The 18015-nt window shown below is 41.9% G+C and overlaps 1 protein-coding gene across 1 annotated transcript in view; it reads right to left on the reverse strand.

The window, feature by feature from the left end:
* LOC124775294 (probable G-protein coupled receptor 158) overlaps positions 1-17805 on the reverse strand; it is a 227814-nt gene extending 210009 nt beyond the window's left edge. Inside the window, exons 1-2 of the mRNA XM_047250132.1 lie at positions 17780-17805; positions 17562-17718 (exon numbers count right to left, since the gene is read on the reverse strand). Coding sequence (XP_047106088.1) covers positions 17562-17718; positions 17780-17805 — 183 coding nt within the window. The remainder of the gene's footprint in view (positions 1-17561; positions 17719-17779) is intronic.
* Between the last annotated feature and the right edge of the window lie 210 nt (positions 17806-18015).

Genomic DNA, 18015 nt, shown 5'->3' on the forward strand with positions numbered 1-18015 from the left:
GACGGTGTGTCCAGTATGTTGCTGCATATTAACTACTGTCTTTACTGAAGTATGTAATGCGTCTCTAGCTCATGGCATTTTTCCATAGGAATTGAAATACCCCACTGTTAAAAACCTCGGCGCGACTGGGGGGATGTCAGTGACTACCAAACCATTTAACTATGGATATTTTCCAAAGTCTTTCAGGTGATAATATACTCTGTATTAATATTCCACCTCAGCAGCAGTAATAACGTCAGTAAATCAGTCTGGATTTCAGAACAGTTTCTCAACTGAGAAAATAACATTATAAGCCCACTCAACAAACTGTACAAACGTTAAATAACAAAATTGCTCCGGTTGCTATCTTCTGTATCTATCTAAGGCATCTGACTGTTTGTATTATGATAGTCTTTATTGCTAAAGAATGAAGGATGACATGTCTAAAAAACAATAAGAAACTTGAACTTAACAATTGAACCAGTAAAACAAGGGCAGATTTTTCTGATTGAAGAGAACTTGCTTATGGTGTTCCACAAGACTGGATCCCACTGTTCCTTCTCACATTTGTAACCAGCCTTTCGTTTAATATACAACAAGCAGAATTAGGTCCTTTTGCAGATCACATTAGTCTCTTAATCATCATCATCATCATCATTTAAGACTGTTTATGCCTTTCAGCGTTCAGTCTGGCGCATAGCCCCCTTATAAAATTCCTCCATGATCCCCTATTCAGTGCTAACATTGGTGCCTCTTCTGATGTTAAACCTATTACTTCAAAGTCATTCTTAACAGAATCCAGGTACCTTCTCCTTGGTCATGCCCGACTCCTCCTACCCTCTACTGCTGAACTCATGAGTCTCTTGGGTAACTTTGCTTCTCCCATGCGTGTAACATGATCCCACCATCTAAGCCTGTTCGCCCTGACTGCTACATCTATAGAGCCCATTCCCAGTTTTTCTTTGATTTCCTCATTGTGGACACCCTCTTGCCATTGTTCCCATCTACTAGTACCTGCAATCATCCTAGCTACTTTCATATCCGTAACCTCAACCTTGTTGATAAGGTAACCTGAATCCACCCAGCTTTCGCTCCCATACAACAAAGTTGGTCGAAGGATTGAACGGTGCACAGATAACTTAGTCTTGGTACTGACTTCCTTCTTGCAGAAGAGAGTAGATCTTAGCTGAGCGCTCACTGCATTAGCTTTGCTACACTTCGCTTCCAGTTCTTTCACTATGTTGCCATCCTGTGAAAATATGCATCCTAAGTACTTGAAACCGTCCACCTGATCTAACTTTGTTCCTCCTATTTGGCACTCAATCCGTTTATATTTCTTTCCCACTGACATTACTTCCGTTTTGGAGATGCTAATCTTCATACCATAGTCCTTACATTTCTGATCTAGCTCTGAAATATTACTTTGCAAACTTTCAATCGAATCTGCCATCACAACTAAGTCATCCGCATATGCAAGACTGCTGATTTTGTGTTCACATATCTTAATCTCACCCAGCCAGTCTGTTGTTTTCAACATATGATCCATAAATAATATGAACAACAGTGGAGACGGGTTGCAGCCTTGTCTTACCCCTGAAACTACTCTGAACCATGAACTCAATTTACCGTCAGCTCTAACTGCTGCCTGACTATCCACGTAAAGACCTTTAATTGCTTGCAAAAGTTTGCCTCCTATTCCATAATCTCGTAGGACAATAACTTCCTCCTAGGAACCCGGTTATATGCCTTTTCTAGATCTATAAAGCATAGATACAATTCCCTGTTCCACTCATAACACTTCTCCATTATTTGCCGTAAGCTAAAGATCTGGTCCTGACAACCTCTAAGAGGCCTAAACCCACACTGAATTTCATCCAATTGGTCCTCAACTAATACTCGCACTTTACTTTCAACAACACCTCAGAAGATTTTACCCATAACGCTGATTAAAGAGATACCTCTGTAGTTGTTACAATCTTTTCTGTTTCCATGTTTAAAGATTGATGTGACTACTGCTTTTGTCCAGTCTGATGGAACCTGTCCCGACTCCCAGGCCATTTCAATTATCCTGTGTAGCCATTTAAGACCTGACATTCCACTGTATTTGATGAGTTCCGACTTAATTTCATCCACCCCAGCTGCTTTATTGCACTGCAATCTATTGACCATTTTCTCCACTTCCTCAAATGTGATCCTATTTCCATCATCATTCCTATCCCATTCTACCTCGAAATCTGAAACATTACTGATCGTATTTTCACCTACATTGAGCAACTCTTCAAAATATTCCCTCCATCTGCCCAAGGCATCCACAGGATTCACCAGCAGTTTTCCTGACCAGTCCAAAATATTTGTCATTTCCTTCGTACCTCCCTCTCGAAGACTGCTAATTACACTCTAGAATGGTTTTCCAGCAGCTTGACCCATAGCCTCCAACCTGTTTCCAAAGTCTTCCCAAGATTTCTTCTTGGATGCTGCAATTATCTGTTTGGCTTTGTTTCTTTCTTCAACATAACTTTCTCTGTCTACCTGAGTTCTAGTATGTAACCATTTTTGATACGCCTTCTTTTTCCTTTTACAGGCTGACTTGACTGTGCCATTCCACCAAGCTGTTTGCTTCCTCCTACTTTTACACACTACTGTTCCAAGACATTCTTTAGCCACTTCTAGTACTGTGTCCCTGTACCTTGTCCATTCCTTTTGCAATGACTGTAATTGACTACATTCAACTAACTGGTACCTTTCTGAGATCGCTGTTATGTACTTGTGCCTGATTTCCTTATCCTGAAGTTTCTCCACTCTTATCCTCCTACATACGGACCTGACCTCCTGCACTTTCGGCCTCACAATCCCAATTTCACTGCAGATTAAATAATGATCAGTGTCATCAAAGAATCCCCTGAATGCACGTGTGTCCCTCACAGCCTTCCTGAGTTCCTGATCTGTTATTATATAGTCAAAAAAATGGTTCAAATGGCTCTGAGCACTATGGGACTCAACTGCTGAGGTCATTAGTCCCCTATAACTTAGAACTAGTTAAACCTAACTAACCTAAGGACATCACAAACATCCATGCCCGAGGCAGGATTCGAACCTGCGACCGTAGCGGTCTTGCGGTTCCAGACTGCAGCGCCTTTAACCGCACGGCCACTTCTGCCGGCTATTATATAGTCAATGACAGATTTTGTTCACCTGCCTTCCCAAGTATACCGGTGAATGTTCTTATGTTTAAAAAAGGAGTTTGTGATTACTAAGCCCATACGGGCACAGAAATCCAAGAGTTGTTTCCCGTTCCTGTTGGCCTCCATATCCTCTTCAAATTTACGCATAACCTTTTCATACCCTTCTGTTTGATTTCCAATCCTGGCATTAAAATCACCCATGAGCAGAACACTGTCCTTGTCCTTTAACAACTACATCACTGAGTGCCTCTTAAAAACTATCCATCTTATGTTGATATGTCCCTTCACAATGAGTATATACTGACACAACTCTAATTTTCTTGCTAGACACTGTCAAATCTATCCACATCAGTCGTTCGTTTACATACCTTATGGCAACTACGCTGGGTTCCATTTCTTTCCTGATGTAAAGCCATACACCTCATTGTGCTATTCCTGCTTTGACTCCTGACAGGTAGACCTTGTATTCTCCCACTTCCTCTTCTTTCTCACCCCTTACCCGAATGTCACTAACAGCTAAAACGTCCAGCCCCCTCTTACTTGCAGCCTCTGCCAGCTCTACCTTCTTCCCAGAGTAGCCCCCATTGATATTAATAGCTCCCCATCTCATTACCATTTGTTTGCCAAGTCGTATCTTAGGAGTCCCTGGTTTGTCAGTTAGAGGTGGGACTCCGTCACCTCCAAAGGTCCGAGGCATTTTGCTCTGATTGTTGCCAGCATCATATTTAAAGTACCAGGGAAGCAGGTTGCTAGCCTTACTTGCCCCGAGTCCCATTGAGTTTTACCCCTAACGGTTGAGGGACTAACCGGTGGATTTGGTAGTCTTTGCCGTATGAGCACAAAGGTGACCACGACTCAGAATATGTCCAAGGTGCCCAGCCTTATTCCAAAGTAACTGGTATCCCGACTGTCGGGACCACTTACTTGGCCACTCATACGTTGCCCGTGGTTCATGAACTAGGACATGACTACAGGAACCCACAACATTTAATATCTTTAATAATTTAATTTATTAATTCAGTACTTTTAATAAAATTTTAGTACCCACAGTAACAGAGGAAATGGTTAATAGGGTTCGTAAAAGTTTTATTGAGTGAGTTTCTGGTCTCGTTCTATGTTTAAAAAAGACACACCACATTCGGTTCTGAATATTTAGAGGTACTGCACCAACATATAATTAATCCAACACAATGAGACTATATAATAAGTAGGTTGGAAACTTCCAGATTTTTAGGAGCTCAGATTAATAACAATTTGAGTAGGAAAATCGCGTTTTTGAACTCCTTAGATTGTTCAGTTCAGTCTCATTTTCACTTCGAATCACTGCGAATCTTGGGGAGAGTCAAATCAGTAAGGTAACATATTTCGCATATTTTCATTCAATAATGTCGTATGGAACATCAGTTTTTATCTAAATCTACATCACACTCCGCTAGTCACCTAACTGTGTGTGGCGGAGGGTACTTGTTGTGCTACTAACTGATACCCCCTTCTCTTTGTTCTACACGCGAATGATGCGCAGGAGCAATGATTGTCGGTAAGTCTCTATTTCATTCTTTTTTTTTTTTTTTTTTTTTTTTTTTTTTTTTTTTTTTTTTTTGAGTCATCAGTCAGTCTTTTGACTGGTCTGATGCGGCCCGCTGAGCATTCCTCTCCTGTGCCTACCTCTTCATCTCGGAACAGCATTTGCAAACTATGTCGTCAGTGATTTGCTGGGTATATTCTAATGCCTGTCTTCCCCTACAGGTTTATCCTCTGCAGTTCTCTCTAGTACCAAGAAGTTTTCCTGTGATGTCTTAACAGATATCCTATTGTCCTCTCCCTTCTCCTTGTCAATGTTTTCCATAAATTCCTTTCTTCGTCAATTCTGCGGAGAACCTCCTCATTGCTTACCTGATCTGTAAACTTAATTGTTAACATTATACTGTAGCACATCTAAGAGGCTTCGATTCTCTTCAGTTCTGGTTTTCCCACCGTCCACATTTCACTACCACACGTTTCTGCGCTCCAAGCCTATATTCTCAGAAATTTCTTCCTCATATTAAGACCTATGTTTGATATTAGCAGACTTCTCTAGGTCAGGAATGCCCTTTTTGTCAGTGCTAGTCTGCTTTTTATATCCTCCCTGCTCCATCCGTCATGCTTTATTTTGCTCCCTGCGTAGCAGAATTCCTTAAGTTCTACTTCGTGGTCCCCAATTATGATGTTACATTTCTGGCTGTTTTCATTTCTGATACTTCTCATTACTTTCGTATTTCTTCTATTTGATTTCAATCCATATTCTGTACTCATTAAACTGTTCATGCCATTCACCAGATCCTGTAATTCTTCTTCATTTTCACTGAGGACAGCAATGTCATCACAAATCTTATTATTGGTATCCTTTCACCTTGAATTTTAATCCCACTCTTGCACCTTCTTTTATATCCGCCATAGCTTCATCGATGTGCGGCGAAAGACTACATCCCTGTCTTACACCCTCTTGAATCCGAGCATTTCCTTCTTGGACTTCCGCTACTAATGTTCGCTCGCGGCTCTTGTATATATTGCGCATTGCCCATCTTTCCCTATACCCTACACACATTTTTCCCAGAATTTCGTAATCTTGCACCATTTTGCATTGCAGAAGGATTTTTTCAGTTCGAGAAATCCTATGAACGGGTCTTGATTTTTCTTTAGTCTTCCTTTCATTATCAACTGCAGCATCAGAACTCTCTGTCCGGTGACTTTACCTTTCCTAAGGCAAAACGTATCGTCATCCACTACATCGTCAGTTTTCTTTTCCATACTTCTGTATATTATTCTTGTCAGTAACTTGGATGCATGAACTCTTAAGCTAACTGTGCGATAATGCTCCCACTCGTCAGCTCTTGCAGTCTCCGGAATTGTACGGATGATGTTTCTCCGAATGTCTGTTGGTACACCGCCACTTTCATACACTCTACACACCAACATGAACAGTCTTTTTTTCTTAAATTTTCTTTTATCAGGTCATCAGACAAATGTTACCCTCATAGAGGCCTTCAATGTACTCTCCACGTATCCGCTCACTCTGCATTTAACAATGCACTCTAAATGTTACCGCCCTTGCTTTTAATTACACCTAAGGTAGTCTTGACTTTTCTATTTGCTGATTCAGTCCTTCCGACAATAACTGCTTTCTAGTTTTCTTCGTATTTTTCTAGCAGCCATTCTGGCTTAGCTTCCCCGCACTTCCTATTTGTTTGGTTCCCAAAATACTTGTATTTCTGCATTCCTGAATTTTCCTGAACATTTTTTACTTCTTCCTTTCATCGATCAACTGAAGCATTTTTTCTGTTACCCATGGTTTCTTCACAGTTACCTTGTTTGTAACGACGGTTTTCTTTCCAACTTCTGTGACTGCTCTTTTTAGAAAAAAAATGGTTCAAATGGCTCTGAGCACTATGAGACTTAACTTCTGAGGTCATCAGTCCCCTAGAACGTAGAACTACTCAAACCTAACTAACCTAAGGACATCACACACATCCATGCCCGAGGCAGGATTCGAACCTACGACCGTAGCGGTCGCACGGTTCCAGACTGAAGCGCCTAGAACCGTTCGGTCATTCCGGCCGGCGCTCTTTTTGGAGACGTCCATTTCACTTCAGCCGAACTGCCTACTGTGCTGTTTCTTATTGCAGTACCTGTAGCCTTAGAGAACTCCGAGAGTATTCTACATTCCTTATTACTTCCGTATCCCACTTCTTTATGCATTGATTCTTCCTGACTAGTCTCTTAAGCTTCAGCCTACTCTTCATCACTACTATATTGTGATCATCTACACCTGTTTACATCTTACGATCAAGTATCTTATTACGGAATAGCTGCCTGACCATGATGTAATATAACTGAAATCTTTCTGTATCTCCAGGTGTTTTACAAGTATACCTCCTCCTCTTGCGATTCTTGAACAGAGTATTCGCTATTGATAGCTGAAATTTATTGTAGAACTCAATTAATCTTTCTCCTCGCTCATTCCCAGTACCAAGCCAATATTCTGCCGTAACCCTTTCTTCTACTCCTTCCCATACATCCGCATTCCAATCACCCATCTCCCTGTACGTACTGAATTATCCGTTAAGTATCCTCGTATACTTTCTCTGTCTCTTCCTCTTCTGCTAGCAATTTCGGCACGTATAGCTGAACTATCGTTGTCGGTTTGTTCTCGATTCTGATGTGAGCAACCCTGTCACTGGTCTGTTCACAGTAACCCACTCTCTGCCCTACTTTCCTATTCATTATGAATTCTTCTCCCGTTATACCATTTGCTGCTGCAGTTGATATTATCCTATACTCGTCTGACCAGAAATCCTTGACTTTTCTCCATTTAATTTCAATAAGCCCGTCTATATTTAGATTGATCCTCAGCATTTCCATTTACATTCGACGCCTCGAACCATCGAACGTTAACATTTCGTTTGTTATCCACTCTTTTTCTCATGGTTTACTTCCACTTGGCAGTCTCGTCCCGGAGATTCGAATGGGGACTAGTCAGGAAATTTTTGCTAATGGAGAGATCATCACGGCATTTTTTCAATTAAGGGCAAATGTCCTGTGGATACTCATGTCTTTAATGCAGTGGTTTCCATTGCCTTCTGTTTTCTGATGGCGTTGACCATTGCTAAATGCCTTTAGGCCCACTCCAAGGGTAAGGGAATACCCTGAAACTCTGTTCATTCCTCCGCCCTCTTTGACAAGGCCATGGCTGAATTTGGGTATCTTCTTACGCCGGAAATCTTAGCCCGCCATTGTTGATGATTCTTATTCAAAATGTAACGGGATTCGAACGAGGGTCCGAGTATGCTTTGATTACTAATCAAAGCCACTATACTTACACGTCACCTATCAAAATAGATTGACAGTTTTACGTCCACGTGTCAACACTTCTACTCCTGACCTTCAGCCCAGGGGAACATAAACATTAATGGCATGCTCTTGCCATATGTACTTCGGTTTGATAATCAGCATACCATTTGTAATGGCTATAATTATCTGAAAATGACGTAAATGACCTGATGTAATGTTGTTCAGTACACTATCCTCAGTCATTAACAGAAATATCTGCACAAATACCAATTATATCCGTTATAAGACTTATGTTTTGAATACTAGGTGACGCTAACTTTGTATTCAGTAATCAATGTAGCAGTTATGCTTTTATACTTTTCGTATTAAGAGTCGTTTCGGTGGAGTTTGTAATGAACCATATATACGAGCACCAAGTGAATACATAGCACGTATTTCTGAGGGTTCCATAAACGTAGAGTTACAGCTGAACGCCTGCATGGAATAGTTATTCGGATAATCACGTAAGTCAGTGTATGGCAAGAAGTTGCTGAAAGTTCTAGTCAGTACGCAGCAGTAATTAATGGCCTGTTAGAAAGGGTGCTTTATATTACTTGTCGAGGGGGAATAAGTCTGCTGAGACTTTAAATTAGATTTCCACGAACTTTGGGGACTGATGGACGTAAGGCTTGGGATTGAGGGCGGGAGACACATTACCTAGCTGTCGTGGACACACTATATGGAACTCTACGTTCTTTTACTGGTAGATAAACTACCAATTAACACAATACGCCTCAAGTTTCCATAAACCGTTGGTATATCTCTCCTCTCTCTGTCTCTCTCTCTAAATGTTTACTTTCTTTTAATTTCTCCCAGTTCTCTATAGTGTGAACCATAATTTTCTGATAGGATAGCTGACTTTATATATATATAGTTTGCAGTAAGGTCGTACTGGAGTTGGGGAGAGGAAGAGTTTTCTACGATTGTGTGACAACGTTATAACAATCCTAACGAACAGTTATTTCGTTTTATGATCAATGAACTGTATATACGACTACTCATGATGATGTGAAACGGCCCATTTTACATTCCTATATACAGGAAAGTCAGAAATACTATGAAAAGCTTGTAGAAGTATTGCAGGGCAGGTTGAGCTGGGAAATAATTGTTAAGGAAAAGAATTCATAACTGCGCCTTTTTACGAATTATTTAGTATTGAAGTAATCAGTCAGGTCATTGCAAAAGCAAATTCAAGAAATTGCGCGCGCTAAAATGCGAAAATGCGCACATTTCTGTGGGTCCGTGAATTATCATTTATTCAAAGGCTCATTACCAGGTAAAATGTGCCTTTTTGGGAAGTTATAAATTTAAGCTAGGTGAGTAAAATCTATTTTTGTTCCGTCTGAGGAAACGGAACAATAATTTTGTCTGGCATTACGAGCTCTGGGAGGCTGCCTGAATTTGCGCGCGTCGACTTGACAGGCTAACTCCAGTACTAAATAACTCCATCACGTCGCTATGTATCTATTTTTTTTATCTAAACAGTTATTTCTCAGCACTACCTCCCTTCTAACATCCTTACAAGCTTTACAGACTCTTTCCGACCAACCTGTATAAATATGGCTACAAACTGATCACTTAGAGAGTGGCCGTTATCGAACTATATGAAATATAATCTTTATAGCTTCTGAACGGTTTGTGCTAGGACGTTAAAACTACACCGTTGGCTGCGCGGACTGATAGGTATTAATATAGTCATGCATTGGTTGGCTTAGCGACGAAGTCCACTTCCATTTGGATGGGTTCGTCAGTAAGCAAAATTGGCGCATTTGGGTACTAAGAATCCGAATTTCGCGATCGAGAAGTCTCTTCACCCTCAACGAGTGACTTTGTGGTGTGCAAGTCCAGTCGCGGAATAATTGGTACGATATTCGTTAATGGCACGGTGACTACCGAACGGTACGTGAAAGTTTTGAAAGACGATGTCATCCCCATTGTCTAAAGTGAGCCTGACGTCGACAAGATGTGGTTCATGCAATACGGAGCTAGAACCCATAGAAACAGGAGAGTGTTTGATGTAATGGAGGAGCAACTTGTGGACCGAATTCTGGCTCTGGGGTATCCAGAGGCCACTGGCGTGGGCCACGATTGTCCCGGATCTGAGCACATGCGACCCTTTTTTGTGGGGCAATATTAAAGACATGGTGTACTGCAACAACACCCCATTGCTGAGCTGAAAACAGCTATTCTGGAGGTCATCGACAGCATCGATGTTTTCAGCGGCTCATGCAGAATTTTGCCATTCGTCTGCGCCACGTCATCGCCAATGGTAGCAGGCACATCGAACATGTCAGAATCGAAATCCGAATATCTGTAGTGACGTTTAAATGTTGAATAATGTTTGTAACTAATTTACGTTTTTTCGTATAGTTCAATAATTGCCACGCTGTGTATAGTTACGATGTATACGATAGCGCATGCCTGTGTTATTTCGATTTACGTTACAAACTTCTTTTGGGCAGGCATGCATCGTATTCGGAATAACGCAGGCACTGTGATATCGTATTCATCCGCCGAAACCGGGCAAGCGTCTTGCAAGTAAAATGTTTCGCTTATACGGTAATAAGCATAATGGATTTACAAGTACCGGTTGTCGACACATGTTTGACGACATATGCAAACGTGGGTCTGGTCACATGTCGGCACGGATACCCATAAGATAAAGTGACAGTTCTGGTAAGGGCGAGATCCGGGTTCGAGTCCTACACCGGCACAAGTTTTCATTGTCGTCATTCCATTCCATAGTTGTCCATATGCGCAGTTGTAAATACATTTAATGTACTTATATGATTTCCTTTTTTAAATACGGGTATGCATTAGTGATTTGTATCCTCCACCTTGCATGTGTTACATATATGGAAAACTTTCTAAGGGATAGAAGAAATAGATAGAGAGAAAATTTTTTCACGTTGGTTTCAAATTAAACTTTGTTGTCAATCAGACGTTTCCTGACACTGGGCAATTGATCATACATTTTGGTGCCTGCATTGTGCACCCCTTTTTCTGCTAAGGACAACCGATATTGGAACGTTGTTTTTGATTCTCATTATGTACATCATTATTCCTTCTGATCTGTACTGGGTTATTTACAACAAATTTCGTTTATGAAACGAAAGTATGAAGTGCAGCTTAACTCTGTAAAACTCTTAACTCCTACTAGAAATCCTTGGAAGCTCCTTAACACTGTTCACAGATGATACAGTTGTCCACAAGAAAGCAGCAACGCCAAAAGACAGTATCAATTTGCGGAATGATCTGCAGAGGATTGATGAATGGTGCACGCTCTGCCCCATGTGACTTTATCAACTCACATCACAACTCACATGTACCTCGGAAGTTCGACCTTTTTTCCGCATGAATAGAAAATTTGCTGTTTGAAGCGTCGCCAAGCCCAAGGGTGACGTAGCAGAGCGCCATGGTTGTGTACCATTACAGAGGAAGCTTGTATATAGCTTTAAGTCAAATTTGAAACTTACGTGTCACAGCGGGAGACAGTTACGGAATTTCGAAGAAGTGGTTCTTTAATTCTATTGCGCAGTATATTGAGGCGACGTAGGAATACGATGTTGGCCTATGATTCAGGACATGTCGTGTGGTTTCGGTAAGTCAAATCAGACGAATACCCGTACGTTTCTGCAATAAAGCAGGTGCCAACGAGATCTAAAACACTCACCTATACAGGGTGATTCTGTGATTATATTACAATTTTTCAGGGATGTTGGAGGAGAGTTTGAGGTAAGAGACCTTGGTGGTGTACCTTTCGACTCGGTGGTTTCTGGGCCAAGATCCTTTGCGTCACAGTGACACATCTACCTTTCTCCATCGTTTCTGAAAATCTGTAACATCATCTCGGAATCACTTCATATTCCTTGCATTCACATTGCAAGAACGCATAAGAAAAGTAAAACAGACTACCAGCCAGTAATACTGTTGAAAAGCTCTTTAATTTTTATCTACTTCCATTACAGTAAAGAGCCACGACTGATGATGACTTTAATTACTAAGAAACTTCAGTCACCACTATACTGCTGTGTAACTTTGGAGTTTATTCAGATTGTGTCATTTAATTATCACAGTATTTCACCTTCTGAGGACAGACGAAGTTTCTCTTGCCAAACTCAAGTCAAGGGGCTTTCAACTTTTCTAATCTCGCGTTCATTAATTTACTAGCCTTTTCTCCACACCTTCACCTACGTTCGCAAATGACATATGTGTTCAACACTCCTCCTCCCCTACTTCTCTGTGCCCACCTCTTCCTCCCTCTTTCTGCCCACCTCATTCTCCCACATCTATCTCTTTCCTCCTCCCCACTCTATCTCCTCCTCCCTTCTCTCTTTGTCCATTTCCTCCACCTCCTCTCTCTGACCATGTCTTCCTCTTCCTACCTCTGTCCGTATCCTCATCATACTCTCTCTTTCCATCTCCCTCTCCCCCCTCCTCATTTTCCACTTGCCCACTACCTATCTACACCTACCACCTGCCTCATTCATCTTCCCCACCTTCTCCCTCTGTTCATTTCCTCCTCCACCTTGTTGGTATGTCCTCCGCTCCATTTCTCTCTGCCTGTTCAAAGCCATACTCAATGGGATGTGTAGCCCCTGCAATATTGTTTAATGAAGAAGGCCGGTACTACTCCCATAACACGCATGTCACGCAAGGGCAGGTTACGTATCAGGGGCTTGAAAATCATTTATTTGCCCCTGAAGTGCTGGCTTCTGTGCAAAGTGGGTCGATAAATCAGGCTGATGCTACTACAACACAACGTACCTGTCAAATAGGGCAGTGTACAAATTGGGGCCCAAAAAACCGTTTCCTGTCCGTGACATGTAGGTGCAAAGTAAGTTGATTTGGCAGGCCGATACTGTTTTTTATCTGTACCTCCGCTTCTATCAGAGCTAGGCAGCTATGTATCCAACAGTGCTGATACTTGTGAGACCTGCTGTTTCTGTACCACATTTAAAAATACAGTTTAATGCATCAAAATAAACAACGCCGGCAAACGTACATATGTTACGAACAATGTACTGTAATTTCATGTACGAAACGCTAACTACAAACATGATCATTACTACGAGTAAAATTTTCACAGCTATTGTGCCGTAGTCCAACAGATATTCTGCATAAACTCAATATTTCCTTCTGTGCGAAACATTTTCAGGGAGTCCTGTATAGATGGGGACGAAACGATGGGACTCCAAAGAAAATCCATTCGACCGCATACAGTAGCCAGTGATAGGGGGGAGCTACACTGACACATGAAGAGTGCTGTTTTTCCCAGTTACATAGTACCAAACCGCCATCTTGCTAATTCCCTTGGTGTTATGAAGAAAGATTGCCATAAAACTATGGGGAGCAGTTGCAGTTCTAAAAATATAACTTACAGAGGAGACAGAGCCTAAACAAATGCTATGCAATAAATGAACTCTTACATCAAATACTTCACCTCACATATTAAGGAAGACTTGTAACGTATCAGTCCCAGTAATCGACCCCTAGCGGAAATATGGGGCATAATTCTGATAGAAGGCTGTTATGACTCCCTGAACGCATAGCTTTTACGCCTGCACGCCCACCAGTTGTCACTCGCTCCACCCCACTGCAGCTGCTTAATGATCGAGCACCAGTGCTTTGCAGTGGTGTGAGTAAGACGTTTGTGAAATACTATTTCGATTTTGGCAATAAGCTTTTCCTTTCTGTCAAACTGGGCAGTTTATAAGCTGTAGCTGTTGCCACAGTTTTCTTTGATTTGAATATTTTTATGTTGAGATTCACAAATGGAGCGTAAATGAATGAAACGAATGAATGTATCATAATTAAGCGTGTGGCGCTGTTTAGTTATTAACATCGCTGTTGTGAGTTATTTTCTTTGGATTTTAAAGATTGTACTGCTAAAGCGAAGTACATGTAGAGGAGATGCGCCATTCTTCAACGAGATTGACGCGGTTAAATTGTAAATCGAAATTCATTGACTTAATTTTATAATAATTCTGCAGTTGTTTTTGATTATTCATTTTGATTTTTGAGGCGTGTATGCAGAATATCAATTCCAGCATATGATTAAAATAATAAATGTCTGTGAGGTTGACATATTATGTGCTAATGTTACTTATTATTTTTCGCGTTCTCGAAAAAAATTTCGAAAACCGTTAGACAGATGCATCCACCTTCCCTTCCTTCGTCTTCAACATCCCGCGAATTAGAGGGCTGTAGTTGTCACACCATTGTAGAGTACAGGGCGGTTATAATTAACCTTTCGCTACTTGAGAAATGAGTGATCGTAGGACAATGAAACTTTGAGGAAACATTTGTAAGGACACATAAGAAGTTAACTGTGTGCCATGTCTACAATCCAGGTTACAAACGATCCTTCAGTGTGATGACCATCTGCATATACATCCGCCTTCAACGGCACTAGATACTGCCCTACCGCTGTCTGAAACACCTGAGGTTTAGGTGGGATGTTTGCTAACTTCCTCGCTAAGCCATCTTCAACCTTCAGCGTATACTAGTGTCCCGATGATAAGCCACGTCCTTCAGGGAACTCCACAAAAAGAAATCACACGGTTTCAGATCTAATGATCTCGGTGGTCACGCAGTTTTGAACGATCGGCAGATGATTCGGTTTCCTCCAAATATGTTACGGAGTAACCGAGTGACCTCACGAGAATTTGAGGTGGAGCTCAAACGTGCATCAAAGCAGTTCAGTCCAAAGCATCTCTCTACCTCAGGGCGGCAATCACAATTGGCGAAGCAGATCACAGCAACATATGCCATTGACTCAGGGTGTCCTTGGTCCTTGCGGTCTAGTTCCCCAAAGAGAGGTGGACCAATCATGAAAAGGTGCCGTGAAGCCAAACAGTGACACGCTCAATGTGCAGGGGAACTTCATGAATGTTCGCTAGCGTTGACGATCCCAAATGCGACAGTTGTGAATGTTGACTGCCTCAGTGAGACTGAAGTGTGCTTCATCACTTCATAAAATGTTCCAAGGCCGCATGTAGTCAGTTTCAACGGTTGGAAGAGACGTATTAGCAAACTACTGGAAAACATATTAAGTTTGCAATAAATAAGTAAATAAGTAAATACCCATACGGTAAATAGTTTTTCACATATACAAAATACTGACTCAAGCAGCGGGAGTTTAATTATAGCCGCCCCGTACTTCGCGCTCGGGCATTAGACGGTTGCAGAGGTGCGGAACGAGTGATCAACAACCGGTGCACGTGAAAGTTTAAAAACTGTACTTTCCGAATGTGATAACTGTGTACTATCAGCATTGTGGCTCTAATCTTCGCGTGGTGTCGAATGGTGGAAGTGATATCTTGCAGGTGTGGTTCTTTCTTCATAAAGTATGAAACATGTTGGTGAAGTTCCGTTCCACTACAATTAAAACTACAGAAAGCACCAGGAGTTTTCTGTTGTAGTTTATTGTAAACTTGGATTATTAATCACTGTTTACAATCACGTGAAGAAAATGGATAATGCAACACATCAGATGATAGATTTTCGCAAGTACTAGTCTGTAGTTTCCTGACACCATATTTGTTTGAAAAATTTGATAGTTCACATGTGATGTGTTACGATAGAGAAAGAAGCCTGTGATCACTGGAAACAGTGCCAAATGTTACCCGCAAATCGTAACACAACACACACATATGTAATAGTAACACACTGATGATGGAGGTTTAAGCTATCGAAACGAGTTGCAAATATAAATAAATCACTGACCGGTAGACGTGCTGTTTCATTCGGTATCAATAACAGAGCGTAACCTAAAATATTCGCATTTAAAGTTAAACGTGTGTTCCGCATTAATGTTAGTGTCAGCTGTGGTGCATAACACGATCAAGATCAGGTTTTAATCTGTCAGGAAGTTTCATATCAGCGCACAATTCGCAGCAGAACGAAAGATTCATTCTTATTATAACTATACGAGAAATACAGTGCTGGCTTTCATTTGACCATAACTTTACTCATTGCCAAGTTATGACCTAGGTTTCTTCCTTGCAGGTGATGTAAAAGCTGATGGCGTTAACGTAAGGACAACGCATTGAGAACGTCCGGGCATCAAAAAAGAGGGCGATCTAAATTGTCGGTTTGAATCTGTAGAATGAGTGACACGCAACATTGATGCCCTTACGATTTACTTTTTACAGATGAAGCTGATTTGTGGGCGGATGAAGTGGTAAGTAAACAGAGTCATAGAACAATGAAATTTTTGTGGGTTTGTGACCGAATTATCAATACGTAAAACTATCGACGCTTCGGTCACTGTTGCAGTAAACGAAAACACCCTGAAGAAGGTCACTCGCAACAGTGACCGAAACGTCGGTAGTTTTACATATTGCCAATGCGGTCACAACCCCAGAAAAAATTATTGACTGTGACAATGGCAGCGGAAGCCTACGTTTACAGAATCATAGAAACTGATCAGATGTGAACCCTCTCTGGATGGATCCATCGAAAGTAGATGGCTCATCGAAAGTGATGGTCTGATATGGAATATGGGATTAGCGTATTGTTGGGCCCTACTTCATCCCGCTGTCTGCAGCTGTCGGAGAAAGATGTTTTGCCGTCGGTGCTGTCTCGAGACTGGACATTGCCAATTTCTTTCAGCACGATGGTGCCCCACCTCGTTACTGGCAAGTCTGTCAGTCATATCTGGACTTACAGGATCTCCAGAGATGGATGGTCGCAGAGGTCCATTGGAATGGCTGCCACGAACTCCGGAATTAAATAATATAAATAAAATTCATTAGATTTCTATATTTGGAGACATGTGACCGTAATTTTGTATCTGTTGAATATGGGAGTCCATACACGCCTGAGGAAGCGGAATGTTTACATTTATGCTCCCATTCTCGTACACGTGTTGGATAAAGTACATGAAGTCCGCCCCGGTAGCTGAGTGGTCAGCGTGACAGACTGTCAATCCTAAGGGCCCGGGTTCGATTCCCGGCTGGGTCGGAAATTTTCTCCGCTCAGGGACTGGGTGTTGTGTTGTCCTAATCATCATCATTTCATCCCCATCGACGCGCAGGTCGCCGAAGTGGCGTCAAATCGAAAGACCTGCACCAGGCGAACGGTCTACCCGACGGGAGGCCCTAGCCACACGACATTTCCATTTTTATTTAAAGTACATGAAGAATAAGTGAAGAGAAAAACAACAACTTTATTACGTGATGGACAGGTAGTCGAGTGCATCATAGAGGCTTTATGCGGTGTTACTGGCATTCATGATTTTGTGTATAAAAAACGACGTAACTCTAGAGTTTTGCATAAACGAAACATACCATTGTTTGTGTCGCGTAATTCTCTATCTCTTTGATGTGTTACATGACCACCTTCCGGTCTGAAAGATTACGAGTCGCATCCAACACACTTCACACTTTTCCTCCTCCTCCATCTCATAGTACTCAACATTAAACTGATCTTCATCCACTTGCATTTATTTTAGAAAGGTGGTCCCACAACTGTGTACCACCATACAGTGTAAGAGCGGCTGCTGCTGCTGCTGCCTGCTGGTGGACCCACCTTGCACTTGCGCTGCCGGAAGACGACCCAGGCGAGCGATACGGCGGCGAACATGCAGAGCAGCTGGACGGCGAGCACGGCGTGCCGCACCGCGCCCCAGGGCGCGTCCACGTCCTCGCCAGCAGCGCCGCACCATGGCTCGGCGCACCCGGGACACCTGCCGGCACAGCACAGCACCTGCCGCCGTCACCCCAACCTGTCGCTTCATCAAAGTAAACAAAACCCAAACACCAAAAGGAAACATAGTCGTACAAAATCCTAAACGTCCCGTTAAAAGAAAACACTGGTAGCTTTCGAGTACTTTAGTTGGAGTTTCGCTGGTATCAGGCAGTCACGTGAATCACCACTGCTGATATTATAAGTTCGCAAACAGATAGAGAATAGAACGCTGACACTGTTTCTTCTACGTCTATGTTAGGTTTTAGAACGCAGGTTGTGGTGATAGACTGTTTTA

Source organism: Schistocerca piceifrons, chromosome 2, assembly GCF_021461385.2.
Source record: "Schistocerca piceifrons isolate TAMUIC-IGC-003096 chromosome 2, iqSchPice1.1, whole genome shotgun sequence".
In the NCBI taxonomy this organism is placed as follows: domain Eukaryota; kingdom Metazoa; phylum Arthropoda; class Insecta; order Orthoptera; family Acrididae; genus Schistocerca; species Schistocerca piceifrons.